This window comes from Aegilops tauschii, chromosome 1, assembly GCF_002575655.3.
Source record: "Aegilops tauschii subsp. strangulata cultivar AL8/78 chromosome 1, Aet v6.0, whole genome shotgun sequence".
Taxonomy (NCBI): domain Eukaryota; kingdom Viridiplantae; phylum Streptophyta; class Magnoliopsida; order Poales; family Poaceae; genus Aegilops; species Aegilops tauschii.
Genome location: NC_053035.3, coordinates 21,304,694 through 21,321,208, shown reverse-complemented (window position 1 = coordinate 21,321,208; position 16,515 = coordinate 21,304,694). Strand labels below are relative to the sequence as shown.

Sequence of the window (16,515 nt, the reverse complement as noted above, 5' to 3'; positions counted from 1 at the left end):
GCGGGAGGCGATCTGGGGAGGGAGAGAGGCGCGCCGGGGCCGGGGGAGACGGCGGCGAGGGGCACCGAATCTAGTGGAAGGAGGCGCTGTCGCGGTGGATCACAGGGGATGGGGGAAGGTTAGGGACGAGCAGTCGTGGGGCGGTGGGGTGGGATTTTTTTCCTTTTTATTGCAGCGGGTTGGGATGTTCGGAAACAACCCGATCGCTCCCTATATAGGGCTCTGTGATCCAAATAGTTATTTTGATCCCAGGATTAAAATAGTGTTTTCCTATATATATATATATATATATATATATAGGTAATTACCCCACATGTCTCATATACTACAATGTGGTAGTATATATTCTACTTTATCATTTTAAGTATGTTCATATACTATATATTACATACTCCAAAGTGAGTTACATGAAAAAATTGCAAGTTGGCCCATGGTTTATTATATTTGTGAAATACGTACATATTTGTACATAAAAAAGAGCATACCCAAAACATGGTACATACTACTCAAAAATTATTATATATACTACCTAATCACTGATATATATACTACATACTACACGTACATACTCTTGGTTTTGACAGATACTACATACAACATACAAAACGCAAGTGGTGGTAACTACCACTGCTTGTAGGAAACATTTGTCATATATATATATATATATATATATATATATATATATATATATATATATATATATATATATATATATATATATATATATATATCATCAATGTCTCACAACCACCATTCACACATACACATGTATATATATACAATTTCTCCTACATGTTGCCTTTGGAGCCAGTGGCATTTGCCTTGGTGCCTTCGGAGCACGATGACAATTTGGAGTGGTTCATGGGGGCGGTAGCGGATAATGGTATTCTCCTTTGGGATCTATGACCTGGTCGAGCAAAATTCCCGCTATTCCTCTTGAAGTGCTCGTATGCGTTCCGTTGGTAGGAGCTTATCCCGCATCTCATTGAACTTTTCTAAAGGAGACCAATATGCATGTATTAGTTGTGTAATTAGATATTGATAATGATGTAAAAATTCTGAATAGTTTTCTGGCAAACGTACCCATAGCTGTCTATCAGATTTGCTCCTTTTGGACGCCATCATACGAATGTTCTCGCAAATGTAGTATGCACACACTTCAGTCCCCGGCGCCTGCTTCAGGGCCTTTACGAGAATAGAATTTAATCAGTTAAAAATTAATCAAGCATGATAATTAATGGTATTAAAACAAGAATTAAAGAGATGATATCTAGCTAGTACTACTTAATTACTAACTTGGGTAGAAACCAATACAACTTTTTTTTCCATTGGCTTGGAGTCACGTTGATGAACTTTTCGCAAGCCTAGCCGACTATCCCCTTCAAGATTGAGTAGTCGCTTTGTTTTTTAAGTAGTGAGTCCAGTACTTCAACTGTTCCTTCTTCAACTTTAATGATTAACAAGATCCAGTGGTAACTGCATGCGCACACGTTTGCATGTCTTAATTAAGCACGCATGTGCATAACACTCATCAACTACCCTAAACCCTATACACTTAATTATTAACATCTAGCTAGCTAGTAAGCAAAAACAGAATTTGTAGTACAAGACAGTGTGACTCACAGGAAGTTGTAAGGAAGTAGTATATCTCCATTGATATTGAGGTGCTTCAACAACTCTAGCATGTTTTTTCTCTACATCTGCTTTCTACCATTCCAATGTCCATGTCTCTTCATTAATGGTATTTGGGTCAATGACCCAATGTCATAGCGTCCAGCTTTTTTCATTTCATACATCTTCATCCTGCATAATACCACAGAAAAGAATATAGTAAGGATAATTATAGGTAATGATCGATCAATGAGCACTACAGCTAGCTTGAGACTTAAATTACAGAAAAAATCACTTACAGACAATAGCAACTGACGAGAGATTTGTCGAGTGCTTCTTGATTGAATAACTGAAATAGTTCTGAATACTCAACGGAGAGAGCTAGCTTATGGAAGTAATGCTCTTCCTTGACGTTCACCATGAGGGACTCTCGATTGGAACGCTTGGTAATTTTCATGTACCAGTCATGCAATTCATACATTCTCGTTGGGAGGTTCTTCACCTCCTCAGGCTCGACCAAAGGTTCGCCGCGGACATATTTCCGTTTTATGTCCTCCTCTCTAAGCGGAGACATGGGCTCAATCTCGAGGAATTGTCCAACAGTGATACCGAGCTCTTTAGCATGCCTTCTATGCTCGTCGGTTATTACCAGCTGACCGGCGCCGGTACTCTCATGTGTTGGTACAACAAGCGGGGGATCGATTGTGCCGCCTGTTCTCCCAGCCGGGGAACGGTTTTCCCGCATTTTTTGCCAGCTGCTTGGCTCGAGCTCGATCTCGACTCCTTCTTTTGTCGTGCTCGATGTGCCTTCCTGATTTGGCGCTCATAGTCCGAGTCAACAGGCTTGGGAGCCGGTGGTTCAGCCATACGAATAAAGTGGTCAACGACTTTATCGGCCACTTTCTCCTTTGACGGCGGTGGCGGTTTCAGTCCAAAATGGGCGTCCAATTGGGCCCTCACTTCAGCTTCATTTACCGCCTCGGTCATGTCGTAAGGCCTCTTCGAAAGAGGCGCGAGGCTTGGACCATAGTGAAATCACTTGCCTCCGCCTGTACCTCCTATACTACCTCGACTTGTACCGCTACGCACCATCGCTGCGGCGGCTCTCTTCCGCGATTGCTGAGGCAGCGGAGACGGCTGACGTGGCTGAGTTGGAGCAGGAGGAGTGGCCTGATGCAGTGTCGTACTTGGAGGAGGAGTGTCCTGACGCGTTGGCAGACTTGAAGCGGGAGGAGTGGCCTGACGCTGTGCCAGACTTGAAGCAGGAGGAGTGGCCTGACGCTGTGCCGGACTTGGAGGAGGAGGAGTGGCATGACGCGTTGGCTGAGTTGAAGCAAGAGGAGTGGCCTGACGCGGTGGCGGACCTTGAGGAGGAGTCGGCTGACGCGGTGTCGGTGGCCTTCGAAAGATGATGCAATCCTTTCTCCATAGGATGATAGGATGTATGGCCTCTCCCAGTGTGTGCTCCTCGTCACCTCCACGAATGTCAAGCTCTAGCCCCGAATATTGGTCCACCATCTCATCGACCACGACACGAGCATAGCCGGCTGGAATCGGGTTGCAATGGAAGGTTGCTTCACGGTGATTTGTATAAGAAACGACGTCCGCCACCTTCATGGATATGTTCTTCATTTTTAAGTGTAGCTCACAGTTAGTGTTCTCCATGATGTCATCCACAGGGTATCTGCGTCGCCTGGGGCGGAACCCACGGTGCTATCCAATGTTGGATCATCCGCTAGCTGCTGCCGCTGCTGAGACCCCCTTTCTGGCTAAGTGAGTCGATCTGCTGCTGCTGCCGCTGGAATTTGAGTGCCAAGTCCGCGTGCGCTGATTCTAGGCCTTGAAGGCGTTCTGCTTCCTGCTTCCTCTGCTCCTCCTCCAGCTTCCTCTTCTTATCCTCCTCCATCTTCCTTCTTGCACGGCTTCTGTAGTCGGCGTTCCAGTCCGAAAAGCCCTCATACCATGGAACAACGCCCTTGCCTTGTGTTCTTCCCGGCTGTTCAGGATTTTCCAGGGCGCGCGTAAGCTCGTCGTTCTCTCTGTTGGGCGTGAACACCCCCTTTCGAGCATCTTCTATTGCATCAAGTAACTTATCTTCGGCTCCTTTAAGAAATGCCTTTTCGAAACCTGGCCTATCTTCGGGTCCAATGACCCCCCATGCGCATGGAACCAAGTTCTGCACGTGGGGGCCAGCTCTTAGTAACTGGAGTGACCTCTGCATCCAGCATCTCTTGCTCGGACTTATCCCATTTAGGCATTGCCACCCTGTAGCCACCTGGACCCAGCCTATGGTACTGCTCCTTTTTTGCGGCATTGGCCTTGTTTTTTCTCGACCGTTCCTTAGATAATTTTGATTCCTTGAAACACGAAAGCGGGCCAGTGTTCTCTTTGCTTCTCCGGTGTTCCCTGGAATTCTGGAGTCTTCTTTCCTCCTTTGACGTAGTTGGCCCATATAGTTTTCTTGTGGTTGTTGAATGCAATTGCCATATTCCTAAGAGCAGCGTCCTTGACTTTCTGCACATCTGCATCTGTGAAATGATCTGATAGGGTGAAATGTTCCATGAGTTTTTCCCAAAGCAGAGATTTTACTCTGTCATCGACAAAAGTAAGAAATGGACGTTTCTTTGCTGGCTCTTTCCATTCTTGAAGGGAGATCGGGAGTTGGTCCTTCACAAGAACTCCGCACTGACGAACGAACTTGTTCGCAATGTTCTTAGGCGCTAGTGGTTCGCCATCTGTTCTGATGGCATCGATGTTGTACTTTACGCCCTCCTTCAGTTTTTGCCCGTGCCTTGCACTTTCCTGCTGCCTGTAGAAGATTTGCTCGATCCGGAGGGCTGAAAGAAGAAAGATCGATTCGTTAATGTATCTTCAAATCATTAAAAACATGTGATGATGATCACCAGATGCCTTCTTATATAAATATACCTCGTCGGTCTCTGTTATTTCAAGATCAACATTTTTGACGTCATTATAATCATAGTTCATGACTTTATCAATTCGGTCGCGACGATCGAATATCATATCATCACCCTCCCCGGTATTGTTCAGATATTGGGAGTCGTCATCTTCTTCATTCTGATCATATGGCCCGCGAGGGGAGCGTATGATCTCGAACAGGGTCTCTTCTCCCTCTCTGGCGGTATTGTCCGCCATAGCTTTTATTTAACCAATCCATAAGAAATATAAAACAATTTAGTATTCAAATTACAATGCATGCATGCAATCAATAAGGAAAAACTGAATCATAGTACATAATATGCATCGTCTTGAATAATATATAATCTCGAATACATCGTCTCCAATAATATATAATCTCGAATACATCGTCTCGAATAGTATATATAATCTCGAATATATCATCCCGAATAATATATATAATCTCGAATACATCGTCTCGAATATTATATATCAAATACATCACTAGCTAGCTAGCTAATAAAGATCGAATACTACAGAATAATCTAGGCCACTCGCGGTTCCTGAGGCGCGGGCGGTGGACACCCAAAGAGAAGGAACCATCACAGGATCGTAGCTCCGGTCATCTCCCCAAAGAACCTGCCAGGTATTGGAGAACCTGACGTCCATAGCAGCCATGTAGCGACGGACGTGCTCGTCCTCCTCCCTGACACGGCGACGCACCACCTCCGGTGGGGCTGGCTCCCTTCACACCGAAAGTGGCCCACGCAAACGCCACCAAAGGAGCTCAGGGTCGACGACGGGACCCGGGGCCGGGTTCCTCACCAAGCGGCGAGCCCCTGAAGGTAGCACCTCCCAATGCCAGCCCGACGGAGCCCAGTCCCGGACATGGGTCCTCTGAAGCAGGACATCGTCGCGAACGGGTCGACGGCGAGGATGCGGGCCGGGCATCGTCGAGAACAAATACTATATGCCGCAAAAGTAACATTTTTTAAATGATTGGATTGTGATTTCTTATATGCAAATTCTAAATTTCTATAACTAAAATTATAAGAAACTAAAAAAACATCGATCGTCGTCTAATAATTTGAAATTAATCTAATTCATCTAGCTAAAACTAACATTTCTAAAATTTATAACATATATATAACTAACATTTCTATAACATTAATATATCTAGAACTAAAAGTATCTAATTAATTAATTCATCTAAAACCTTTGACATTAATCTAATCTAATTAATTAATTCATCTAAAACCTTTGTATAAAGACAAAAAAATAGAAAAAACTAAGAAGTAAAAAAAGAAAAACATCTATATAGCTAAAACAGAAAAATTGTGTGTCTATGTGCGCGTGTGTGCACCTACGGCGCGGCGGCTTCGATTGGAGGGAGGAGAGGGGGGAGAGGGGCTCACAGCGCGGGCGAGGTCGAAGCGACAGTGACGGCGACGGCGACGGCGACGGCGAGGGCGAGGCGAGGGGACGGCGACGGGCCGGTGCGGTGCGGCGATGGGGACGGGCCGGCCACGGGGCGGCGCGGAGTCTACGGGGACGACGCGGAGGGGACGGGGGCGGCGCGGAGTCGACGAAGGGTTTATATAGGACGACCTTTAGCACCGTTCGTGCCACGAACCGGTACTAAAGGTGCTGCAGGGCCCCAGACTGGCAACATCCTGCCACCACTCTCTTTAGTACCGGTTCGTGGCACGAACCGGTGCTAAAGGTTCGCCACGAACCGCTACTAATGAGAGCGGCCCGCCTAACCGTTGGAACCGGCACTAATGATCACATTAGTGCCGGCTCAAATACGAACCGAGACTAATGAGCTGAACATTTGACCCTTTTTCTACCAGTGGATAGTGACTGGGCAGCCCGCCCGTGTGTTTGGTACGAGGGATCCGGTTGTTGATGCTCCTACTTGTGGTAGGCAATTCTCTCACTTGTCTAAAAATGAAAGGCAACATTTCAAAAAGAGAAAAAAAAAATGGCAAAGACCTCACGGTGCCATGCCAACCATGCAAGGGTCAAAGTGCAGAACATACATGCACGAATCTTGAACAGTTTCGATCGTTGGATAGGCCCGAGACGTTCGTATAAGTGTGGGATAACTGCTCCCTGGAAATTAGCCACACATGTGACGTGCCTGTTATCTCGTATACATGACAGATAGAGATATACATGGGAACAAACGGAAAGATTCTTAACGATAAATGGTCTGATCGCGTGTGGTACTAAATAACAGCATGCACAATAGGACTCTGGAGAAAAAGCGCAATACGTTGGGGACGGTAGTAGATCGAACCCTAGCTAGGCACCCAGGAGACCCACGAGAGGCGAACAGGCGACCGCACATCCGGTGTACGACGGCTCCGGCAAGGACTGCGGCCGCTAGTACGGCCGGAACCACCGTTCGCCGCCGCCAACTCCGGAGACTCTAGCCAACCAGTGGGTGCCCTCTCGTTTGGATCTTCTACTGTGTATACTTTTCTTTCGATCTCGCGGTCTGAGAACCGGTGTACTTAACCCTTGTTGGATTTGATCATACAGTGAGTTAAGGAATCTCCCGAACTCCGGTACTGCCGGCCTCGACGACCACCACTAGTGTGGATTCTGCTTCCCTCCACTTCAGGGTAGACTACGAGCAAGTCAAGCACCTTGGCATCGACGATGTCGTCTGCTCTGAGCTCTTCACCGTCGGCCAACACCAGTGGAGGATTGACTGCTACCCGCGCGGACCGGTAGGGTACTCCAAGGATGACATGGAAAATTATGTTTCCATCTATCTTAGGCACATGAGTGATTCCGGAAGGGTACGCGCCACCTTCATCGCCTTGATAAAGGATAGAGATGACAAGCCATCAGAAATACGAGTGAAAACTTACCTTCATGAGTTCACAATCATGGGCGCCCCTGACTACCTCGATGAGTGGGGATGGAATCGGTTTGTGGCAAGAAAGGACCTGGAGGAAACCTATGTTATTGATGGGCACGTCACGTTCGTATGCACCATCATGGTCACGCGTGATACTACCCCTGTCACCGTGCCGCCATCCGACATCAAGAACCATCTCGGCTCCTTACTGGATCAGGCATATGGGACAGACGTGTCGTTTACCGTCCACGGCGAGACATTCCCCGTGAACCGAGCTATTCTTGCAGCCCGCTCACCTGTCTTCAAGGCAGAGCTTTTTGGGTCCATGGCCGAAGCTACAATGGCATCCATCACACTGCACGATATCACACCTTCAATATTCAAACGTATGCTTCGGTTCATATACACAGATGAGTTTCCTACTACAGAGGATAACCCGTCCAATGAGGTATTATTTGATTTACTTGCCGCTGCAGATCGGTACGCACTAGACCGGCTAAAGCTTATGTGTGCCAAAAAGTTATGGGATAATGTGTCAATGGATACAGTTACGGATATTCAAGCTTGCGCTGACATGTACAATTGCCTCGAGTTGAAGGACAAGTGCATTGACTTTATTGCAAAAGAGAAAAAAAACAAAGAAGTCTCTTTTTTCAAAAACGATTCGAAGAAGCCCACGACTTCATCAGGCTAAGGCAAATATTTCATAGATTATTGTTGGTGAGTTTAGACTTTAATTAGAAAAATAGTGCTGGAACATTATATACTAGACTATTTCACATTTGTGTTTTCTTTTGTCTTTTACATTGGTGCATTGGCACCCGGGTTTCTATTTGTGGTTTGACGAGATATTGTTTTCTTGTGTTTGATAAGTTTTTACGTAATACAAGAATCATTGTTTTCCTATGAAAAGGTGTGTCGAGGGGGATTAATTTCTTGTTGTTTTATTGTGGCTAAATTCCTATACTGGATATGATTTCTAGTTTGTTAGAGGATTTTTCTCATCAAGTAAGACTACCTTGCATTTTGAAGAAAAAAATGCTACTAATAAATAGTTATCCTCATAGATGAAAATGTACAGTATATTTTCTAAATAATCGCTTATGCCATCAATGTAAGTTTTTTTCTCTCAATTGCTCATCGAATTGCATATCAGTTTGTATTAAGAAAACAAAGACTACTAATAGATGAAAAATACAAAGCTATTTAATGCAATTTGTGACTAATTGTCCTTCCGAGACTTTACCGCAACTTCATGATATGTACTGCTCCAACGAAAATATTATCCTTCAATCTCCAAAGAAACTGGAACATGCATCCTCATGCCCCAATATCTCTCGCGCAGGATACATGCATACATCCAGACAGAACCACTTAAAATATTTGCATCACTTCCTTGAATTTAAGCTAGGAACCGAACAAAACAAGCCTTCACAATCACAGGGGTCTTAATCCGTGTGGCATCGCCTCTTCTCCTGCCATTTGCATGTAGCCCATGCACTGCTATTCGCATGTAGTCAATGCATTATAATTTCTGTCATACATACAAAACTTGGATAGTGATCTGCAGAGTATACATGCCATGCACAAACAAAGCCTTTTCATTCTGGCATGTTGCCTTGTTCGATGCACCTCTGCCTTCAGATATTGTAAAAGCGTTTCCAGCAGATCCCCTATCCTATAATCATGAGGGCATTGTTTTGGAGCAGCTGCTGGATGGAGGACGCAGGGAGTGGAGCGGTGTACATCTACTGTGTCGATGACGGTGAGTCTCGGCGGCCTGGCGCGGCGGGGTCTCGGTGACAGGCGTGAGATGATGGGCTCGCGCAGGGCGTGAGCACAGTCTGGCATCATGGTGGCATCGACGATAGGTCCGGCAAGGTCGATGCCTTAGTACCTGCTCTGACGATGGATCGATGGAAGACGGTGGTAACGACCTCTGCAGCGTGCGAGTGCGGTGCCCGCTGAGAGTGCGCCGGACCGGTATGTGCCCCAGACCTGGCATTGTGGCTTGGCTGGGGCCTCCAGCTTTACATGTTAGTTTTTGGTGCGAGGTCTGTTTGGTATTCGACTCCGACTTTCGGCACCCCTTCATCAAGTGGTTATGAGTTGCGACAGATGTTGCGATGAATGGTGGCTTCAGGCTTACTGATGTATTACTTTGTATGGTTTTTGTGAATAATTAATAAAACGGCTTCATGCATCGCCCAGATGCAGAGGCCGGGGGTTATCCTCCTTTTCGAAAAAATATGTCTTATGCTAAAATTTTAATACATTTAAGGGGTTAAACTTCTCTTCATCTAGCAGATCGGTAAACTTAATTCGTCAAACCAACTCGAACAAAAGTTCTCTTCATCTTCTTCTTCCTTCTTACTTCTTTCTTTTTCTCCCTTTCACGACGACTCTCACCACTAGAGGATGTACATCAGCTAGCTAGGGCCTAGAATAGATGATCCACAAAAGTAAATGGATAAAGGCTCATCGAGCGCGATGTACACACGCGAAAATGGAATCGAGAAAGTAGGTGAATTCGTACTTCACAGGCCATGGTTTGGACACTTGTTCTTCAAAATGAGTTCTTCGCATCTTCCTTCTCCTATTGGCACGATGGTGTGGTCCAAAACTCAACAAATCATTGGAATTGGCATGGGCTGTAAACAAATATAAGAGCGTTTAGATCAAATACTTTAATGATCTAAATGCTCTTATATTTCTTTACAGAGGGAGTAGCTTTTATGGCATCTGCCTGAGATGCTACAAGCTCTCAGTTTTTCGTCCCGAGTGCCTCCTAATACTGCCACATGTCAAGCAAAGATAGGTTTTCTTTTCTTCTTCTTGAGAAATAGGATTGGCCTATGTGGAAAGACTGATTCATGCGGATCAGATCGAATCGATATGAGAACCCCCAACTCCATTGCATTGTGGGAATACATGCTTCATATTTGAAGCGGACTGACCTCCATGTTTCTCCCATGTTGTAATCCTGTCCTAAGAGTACTATAAACATATATACTCCCTCCGTTTCAAAATAAATGACCCAACTTTGTAGTAACTTTAGTACAAAGTTGGGTCATCTATTTTGGAACGGAAGGAGTACCTTGTAAATCACACTCAATTAATGCTTGAAATATATTTCTGCCGTCCGAAATATTTCATTTCAGCCTATTATTCTTTGACTGAAGAAACTGCACTGCAGCATAATGTCATCATCTTTTTATTCTGTGATGTGAAGAAACAGACATTACTGCAGCATATTTTCATCAGGTTATTATATTCTTTGAACGAACCGTACTGCAGCATATATATTCTCATCAGGTTATACACTGCGTCATGCATGACCCAAACCTGGATTTCAATATACCATTCAGTTTTAGCATGCACCAAACCAAATCACCATGAGACATCACTATCAAAACAGTGACAAACTTGCATGAAAATTTCGTACGGCAGCAAATTCCAAAAATCAAGGATGAATGAACAATCAATCTCAAGGGGAAAACAACAGATTTCTTATCAGTAGTTTACTATTGCACCGTATATTTTTCACCATTAATCTCAAATTCTCAATCGCCATGGTTACCTCAGCGTCCGAGCAGGATCAAATCAATTCGGATTACAGTTTTTCTGGTGGCAAATCACGATCAGAGTATTATTATTCACAGATAAAAGCTCAACGATCAATCAGGAACGAGCAGAGGCTGCTCGGCTCGAGGAGGAGGAGGAGGAGGAGGAGCTAGTAGTAGTACCCGCCGGCTCCGTGGTAGGCCATGGGCATCGGCACGGAGGTGTTGGACGCGAACGCGCTCCCGCCGCCGCCGACGGCGAGCCCGTTGAGGCCGGCCTGCCCCTGCATCCCGCCCTGCCGGTACTGCGCCCACATCCTCTGCTCCTGCGCCAGCAGCTCCTGCTTCCGCTCCATCTCGGCCATCTGCACGTAGGACGGCGGCGGCACGGCCAGCGAGGCCGCGAACGGGTCGCCGCCGACCGCGCCGTCGGGGCCCGGGAGCGCCAGGATGTGGGTGGCGGGCGCGCCAGGGAGCGCCACGCTGCTCGCGCTCCCGGACGCGGCCTGCGCGCGCGCGTGCTGCCGGACGGCGCCCTGGTCGTACATCCCGTGCAGGAGGAGCGGGTCCATGCCGCCGCCCAGCGCCGCGGTCTGGCGCGACAGGCTGCTCGCCGTCTCCACCAGGGCCAGCTCCCAATCGGCCTTCCCCGGCTCGGCCGCCGGCGTCTGCCACGCGGAGGTCGTCGCCGCCTTGGGGGCGCCGTCGTCGGACGGGAACGCCACCCAGCTGCCGTTCGCGGACTGTGGCGGCTCCGAGAAGAGCGCGAGCGCCAGCTTGTTCCCCTGCTCGTCGGCTCCTGCCGCGGACTCCCTGAGGTCCACCAGGTCACTAGTCTGATCAGGTACCCTGGCCACCGGCCGGGCGCTAGCTTTCGCCGGCTCTGACCGCGCAACCGTCGCAGCGTTGGCGTGCTCTGGGGCCGGGAGCGCCTTGATGCCGTTCATGTCGTACTCTGCTTGGTGGTGTTCGTCCTCGCTCGGGGAAGCTTCTTGAACAGCGTGCTGAAGCTGTAGCGGCGGCGGCGAGTTCTGGCCTGCCCTGCCGCGCTCCCGCACGAACTGCTCGAGCGTCTCGAGGAGCTTGTCGTCGATGCGCTTGACCTCGGGGAAGTCGGAGGAGCGCGCGACGCCGGCGTCGTCGCACCACGAGTAGAAGGCGAGGAGGTCGTCGACGAGCCTGGCGGTGCTGACGTGCGCCTCGAAGGCCTTGACGCAGTCGGGGTACTCCATGTCGAAGAAGCGGTCGAGCAGGACGGCGAGCACGACGGCCACGTCCTCGTAGAGCCTGGCGCTCTCCTTGACGACGGGCCAGAGCGTGGCGAGCACGACGCGGCTGCGCCTGGCGGCCCCGGTGGGGCGGCAGGCGAGGAAGCGGTCGATGAGCTGGCGCAGCTGCTGCCCGCGCGCCAGGAGCCCCTCGACGTCCATGTCGTGCACCGAGACCGTCATGTCCGGAGGCGGCGAGGCGCCCCCGGCGGCGCGGCCACCGTAGCCGAACCCGTCGTGGTCGGCGAAGCGCACGGTGCGGGGCGCGGGGAGGAGGGCGAGGAGGAAGCGGACGCGGTCGTCGAGGTAGAGCGCGTAGGCGCGCACGAAGGCGGAGTGGTCCCAGGACGCGGAGTGCGCCTCGTCGCGGAAGTCGGAGAGCGCGGCGAGCACGGGCGCGGCACCACCACCACGTCGGCCCGCGGAGACAGCGGGGCGGACGAGCTCGTGGCGGAAGTGCGGGTCGCCGTCGGCCACGAGGCGGTGGAGCAGCGCGAGGCACTTGGCGGCGACGACGTAGTCGCGGGTCCTGGCGAGGCGGCGCGACACGGTGGCGACGCAGGCGGCGACGTGGACCCTGGACGAGCCGGAGGTGAGGCGGAGCACCTCCTGCACGTGGCGCTCGTCGGGGGCGCCGTCGTCGTGCGCCGTGGCGCGCACGATCGCCACGTCCAGGTCCGGCGCCACCGCGCTGGACACCTTGGCGATGCCGATGGTGGCCTGGTCCTTGACCGCGCCCAGCGCCTTCCGGATCGACATGGCCGGCCGGAGAGCGATCCAAGATTCAAGAAGACGGTCGATCGGCGGGGGTTCTTGAGGGGGGCGGAGTCAGGGACGGAGCAAGACGAGGACGCGGTTTTAGGAGGGGCGGTGGGGGTGCGCGGACGGCTGGGATTCGGCGGGCGGGGGGGCAGTCAATGGCGGCCGGCGGCGGCTGACGTGGGGGACCCGGCCGCGGAGTCTTCGAGGGGGAGGGACTGCGGCGCGTTTCTTTCTGGAAAAATGGAACGCGTCGTTGCGTTTCCTTCGGGCGGACCGGAGAATTCGGGCCAACGGATTTGATTTCGCTTCTCGTGCTAGACAAACAGCCGTAGCATTCCCCTCAAAAAAAAAAACAGCCGTATCATTTATTTTTATTCTTTCTGATGAGGGTCAGCCGTAGCTTTTAGGCTAAGGAAAATGGGGTATGATCTTCCATCTCTTGCAACGAATTTGCCGAAGATTGTACGTTAATTTGGTCGACGCGCTCAAGCTACCCTTCTATGCCGTTGATTATAAGTTTGGTACGCGCCGGCGCCGGGGCATCAACCCTCATACATACGCGCATCCACTCACCCACCCTTATGAACGCACACACGCACATCCTATCCTTATGAGCACCTCCAAGAATCTGAACCGACATGTCCAACCACAGGTTGGTTCACCTTCACCTTTCTTTTCAAGTAGGAATAAATAAAATAGGGAAATACATTTTATGACGGTTCTAATTATACAAATTTGGTATTATAGATATAATATATATTTTTCTAAAATCTTGATGAAACGTGCATAAGTTCCTAAACCCTAAACCCTAAACCCTTATCTCATAGTTTTATAGCTCAGGTGTCAATGTATTTTCTCAAAATCACTAATTTGTTATTTTTCCTGTAGCTCAGGTGTCAGTGTTTTGTTCTCATGAAAATTTGCACACGTGCAGTATACATCCGTATGACGATGTGTATTTTTTTTCCAGAATTTGTTGAAATTGAAAAAATTATTTTGAGTTCTTTTAAGAAGGAAAAAACGAGCTTCATGGAGCTCGAGCAGTAAAACGAAATTCTGTTTTTAGTAGTCTGTACAGAGAAGAAATCTCTCCATTCGCTGAGTTCAAGTTCAAGAGTGTAGAAAGCAGACTCCGGCTATATTCCCATTATATATTAAGATCAGCGATGACAAAGGGCCATGGAGCATGTGGGCCATCATCTTCTTGTTGGGCTTCCGACCCCCCCATGAAGCGCGCATACGGACAGGCAGGTTCACCTATCCGGCCTGTATCGCTGGTTGGCGCGGGCCAACCAACGTAAGATACGACTCGGTTTTTTATTTTTGGTATTGTATATATTTCTGGAATACGTAGTAGCTTCGCCTTGTTGGAATAATCCCGTACCGCTTTGGCACCTGAGATTAGGCGGCTTAGGAAGCAATAAAACCAGACCCAAGGACACCAATCAAAGCATACCTTTCTCGACCTCTTGGCTAAGATCAAGTGTAGTATCTGTTCTTATCAGTTTAATATCTGATGCACGGATTTACGAATTCATGAGATATTAAGTTAATTTTTTGTGGGGAAGAATCTGCCTATGTATAGCAGTTCTCAAGCGTCGTCTAAGTGTTGCACTATTGCTTGGCACAGGCGCATCCCAACCAAAACAAAATTAAACGGTTATAGCCTCGACCAGTTTGGTCCAAAATCGTGTTCAAAGCCAAAAGAATTTGTTACTTTTGTGTAGTCAATCTATACAAACACAAATACACAGCTACGCATGGCCCAGAGTATAATAATAAGTATTACAATGACAATAAAGTTTCTTCAAATCATCTGTCATGCACCAAGGTACAGTAGCATGGGCAAGTTAACGCAAAGCGGCGGATGAAATATACGCCCAGCACGTCTCTTCCATCATTCATAGCTGATGAGCAACAAAAGGATAGCATGTTGGTGTCCTTGGAAGATGCTTACCCTGATTCCTCGAGTAATTACACACAATTACAGGAAATTATGCATGGAAATTCGATAAAATTGTCGGAGAGTAAAAATATTCATTCTTCTGCCATTGCATCCCTTCCACGTTTCAGCTCACCAAATCGATTCCCATTCCACGGCGCAAATTAAAATAAGTTCAAGAAATAAGAAAAAACTTGCTATTTTTCAACCTGGAGCAGACAGAAAAACTTACCAAAGGGTTCTAAGGATCAATATCAAAGGAGTTGATAGCACAGGGCTCGACAAGAAATTCAACAGGCCTCTCATCTGGTGATAAAATTGTCATATCTTAAGCAATTTGCATGAAAAAGCCAGTACTAGTAGACACATTAATACATAGTTTTCTGGCTATAGGCTCACCTTGTTCGACGATTGCAAGGATTCTATCCTCTGAGCACATGATCACAGGTGATATTCTTGTTGAGACAGACGAGATAATATCAGAAGACTCTGTGTAGTTGCCAAAAAGAACCTCCCAGACCTCAGTCTCACACACGGGTTGTGCTGTTTCGTCAAGGCCTACATGAGAGAGTGGTATTGGCTCCTGTGCCGAGCGTAGGTCCCAAGCAAATATTGTTCCTGTCTTCCTGAGGAGCCTCCCACCTACAAACAATCAGAGAATCAGAGGTGATTTATATTTTCTAGTAATGGCTCATCTAAACACTTCCATCTAGGCTTAACATTGTGGTCCAAGTTCTGCAGCTCAATCACCTTCCACTCGACAGTCACCACTTCCTAGGCCCAGTCTCATACACTTACTAGGCTCACTTAACAGTCTACAAACCACGGATGCTGAATGTGCAACATAGGGGCTGGACACTGCTGCACTAACGAACCATTCCTGTACGTATATTTTGTAACTCAGATAGTCAAAACAACTCTGAATATAATTTACAATGAAAAATTAGAGCATCTTTGGTTGAGGTAAGTAACACTCACAGCTCATTGTTGTTTATCACCTGCAAAAACAGTTCTGTTCAAAGCTTGCTCTTCTTTGGTAAATGTAGGAAGTGCAACTTTAAGAGCAAAGAGCAGCTAGTGCCTTTACATTATATAAGCTTAACGAAAGAGTAGCATACAGCCCCTATATATGTTGCACAATATAAGCCCTTGGTAATTCCATTTCATTCCTTTTGGTTATGCACAATGTAAACTTAACATGGAAACAGTGTGCATAGCTTCACATGATTACAATGAAATCGCCAAAAGCATCCAACCCAAAGATATTGCAAAGATATTGGTCGCCTTTGTTCAATATTGTGAAAGATAGACAAAAGCAGAGTTTCTGTATGGAGAGGAAGAAGCTAGAAGTAGAGGGTTACATGGGCCTGGGCCTTACACGGCTCTGGACTACAGCCTATACATGTGTACACAGGGTGCTCCCTTAACAGCCTTTACCTCCGAAACGATTCCACAATTGTTATATACTCCCTTCGTATCAAAATATAAGATGTCTTTCGATACTTCTTATATAAAAAATTCAAAAGACGTCTTATATTTTGACAGAGAGGGAGTACCGCCTTCGTCCTCCATTGAACT

The 16,515-nt window shown here is 47.8% G+C and overlaps 2 protein-coding genes and 1 non-coding gene across 3 annotated transcripts; 2 read left to right on the top strand and 1 right to left on the bottom strand.

Moving 5' to 3' along the window:
• The first annotated feature begins 7,276 nt into the window (after positions 1-7,276).
• Positions 7,277-8,096, top strand: LOC109752856 (BTB/POZ and MATH domain-containing protein 1-like). The gene has a single exon (XM_020311771.2). The coding sequence runs from the start codon at positions 7,290-7,292 to the stop codon at positions 8,094-8,096; it is 807 nt and encodes a 268-aa protein (XP_020167360.2). The 5' UTR covers positions 7,277-7,289.
• Positions 8,097-10,889: 2,793 nt separating this feature from the next.
• LOC109752871 (probable clathrin assembly protein At4g32285) lies at positions 10,890-13,488 on the bottom strand. Its single transcript, XM_020311782.4, has one exon. The coding sequence runs from the start codon at positions 12,990-12,992 to the stop codon at positions 11,136-11,138; it is 1,857 nt and encodes a 618-aa protein (XP_020167371.1). The 5' UTR covers positions 12,993-13,488; the 3' UTR covers positions 10,890-11,135.
• Positions 13,489-14,447: 959 nt separating this feature from the next.
• LOC120972909 (U2 spliceosomal RNA) lies at positions 14,448-14,636 on the top strand. Its single transcript, XR_005767047.1, has one exon. It is a non-coding gene; the product is annotated as a U2 spliceosomal RNA (small nuclear RNA).
• The last annotated feature ends 1,879 nt before the right edge of the window (positions 14,637-16,515 follow it).

What these genes read in the sequence shown, in the direction of transcription:
- LOC109752856 (XM_020311771.2), top strand. Translation starts at nt 7,290, where the DNA reads ATGGAAAATTATGTTTCCATCTATCTTAGGCACATGAGTGATTCCGGA.
- LOC109752871 (XM_020311782.4), bottom strand. Translation starts at nt 12,992, where the DNA reads ATGTCGATCCGGAAGGCGCTGGGCGCGGTCAAGGACCAGGCCACCATC.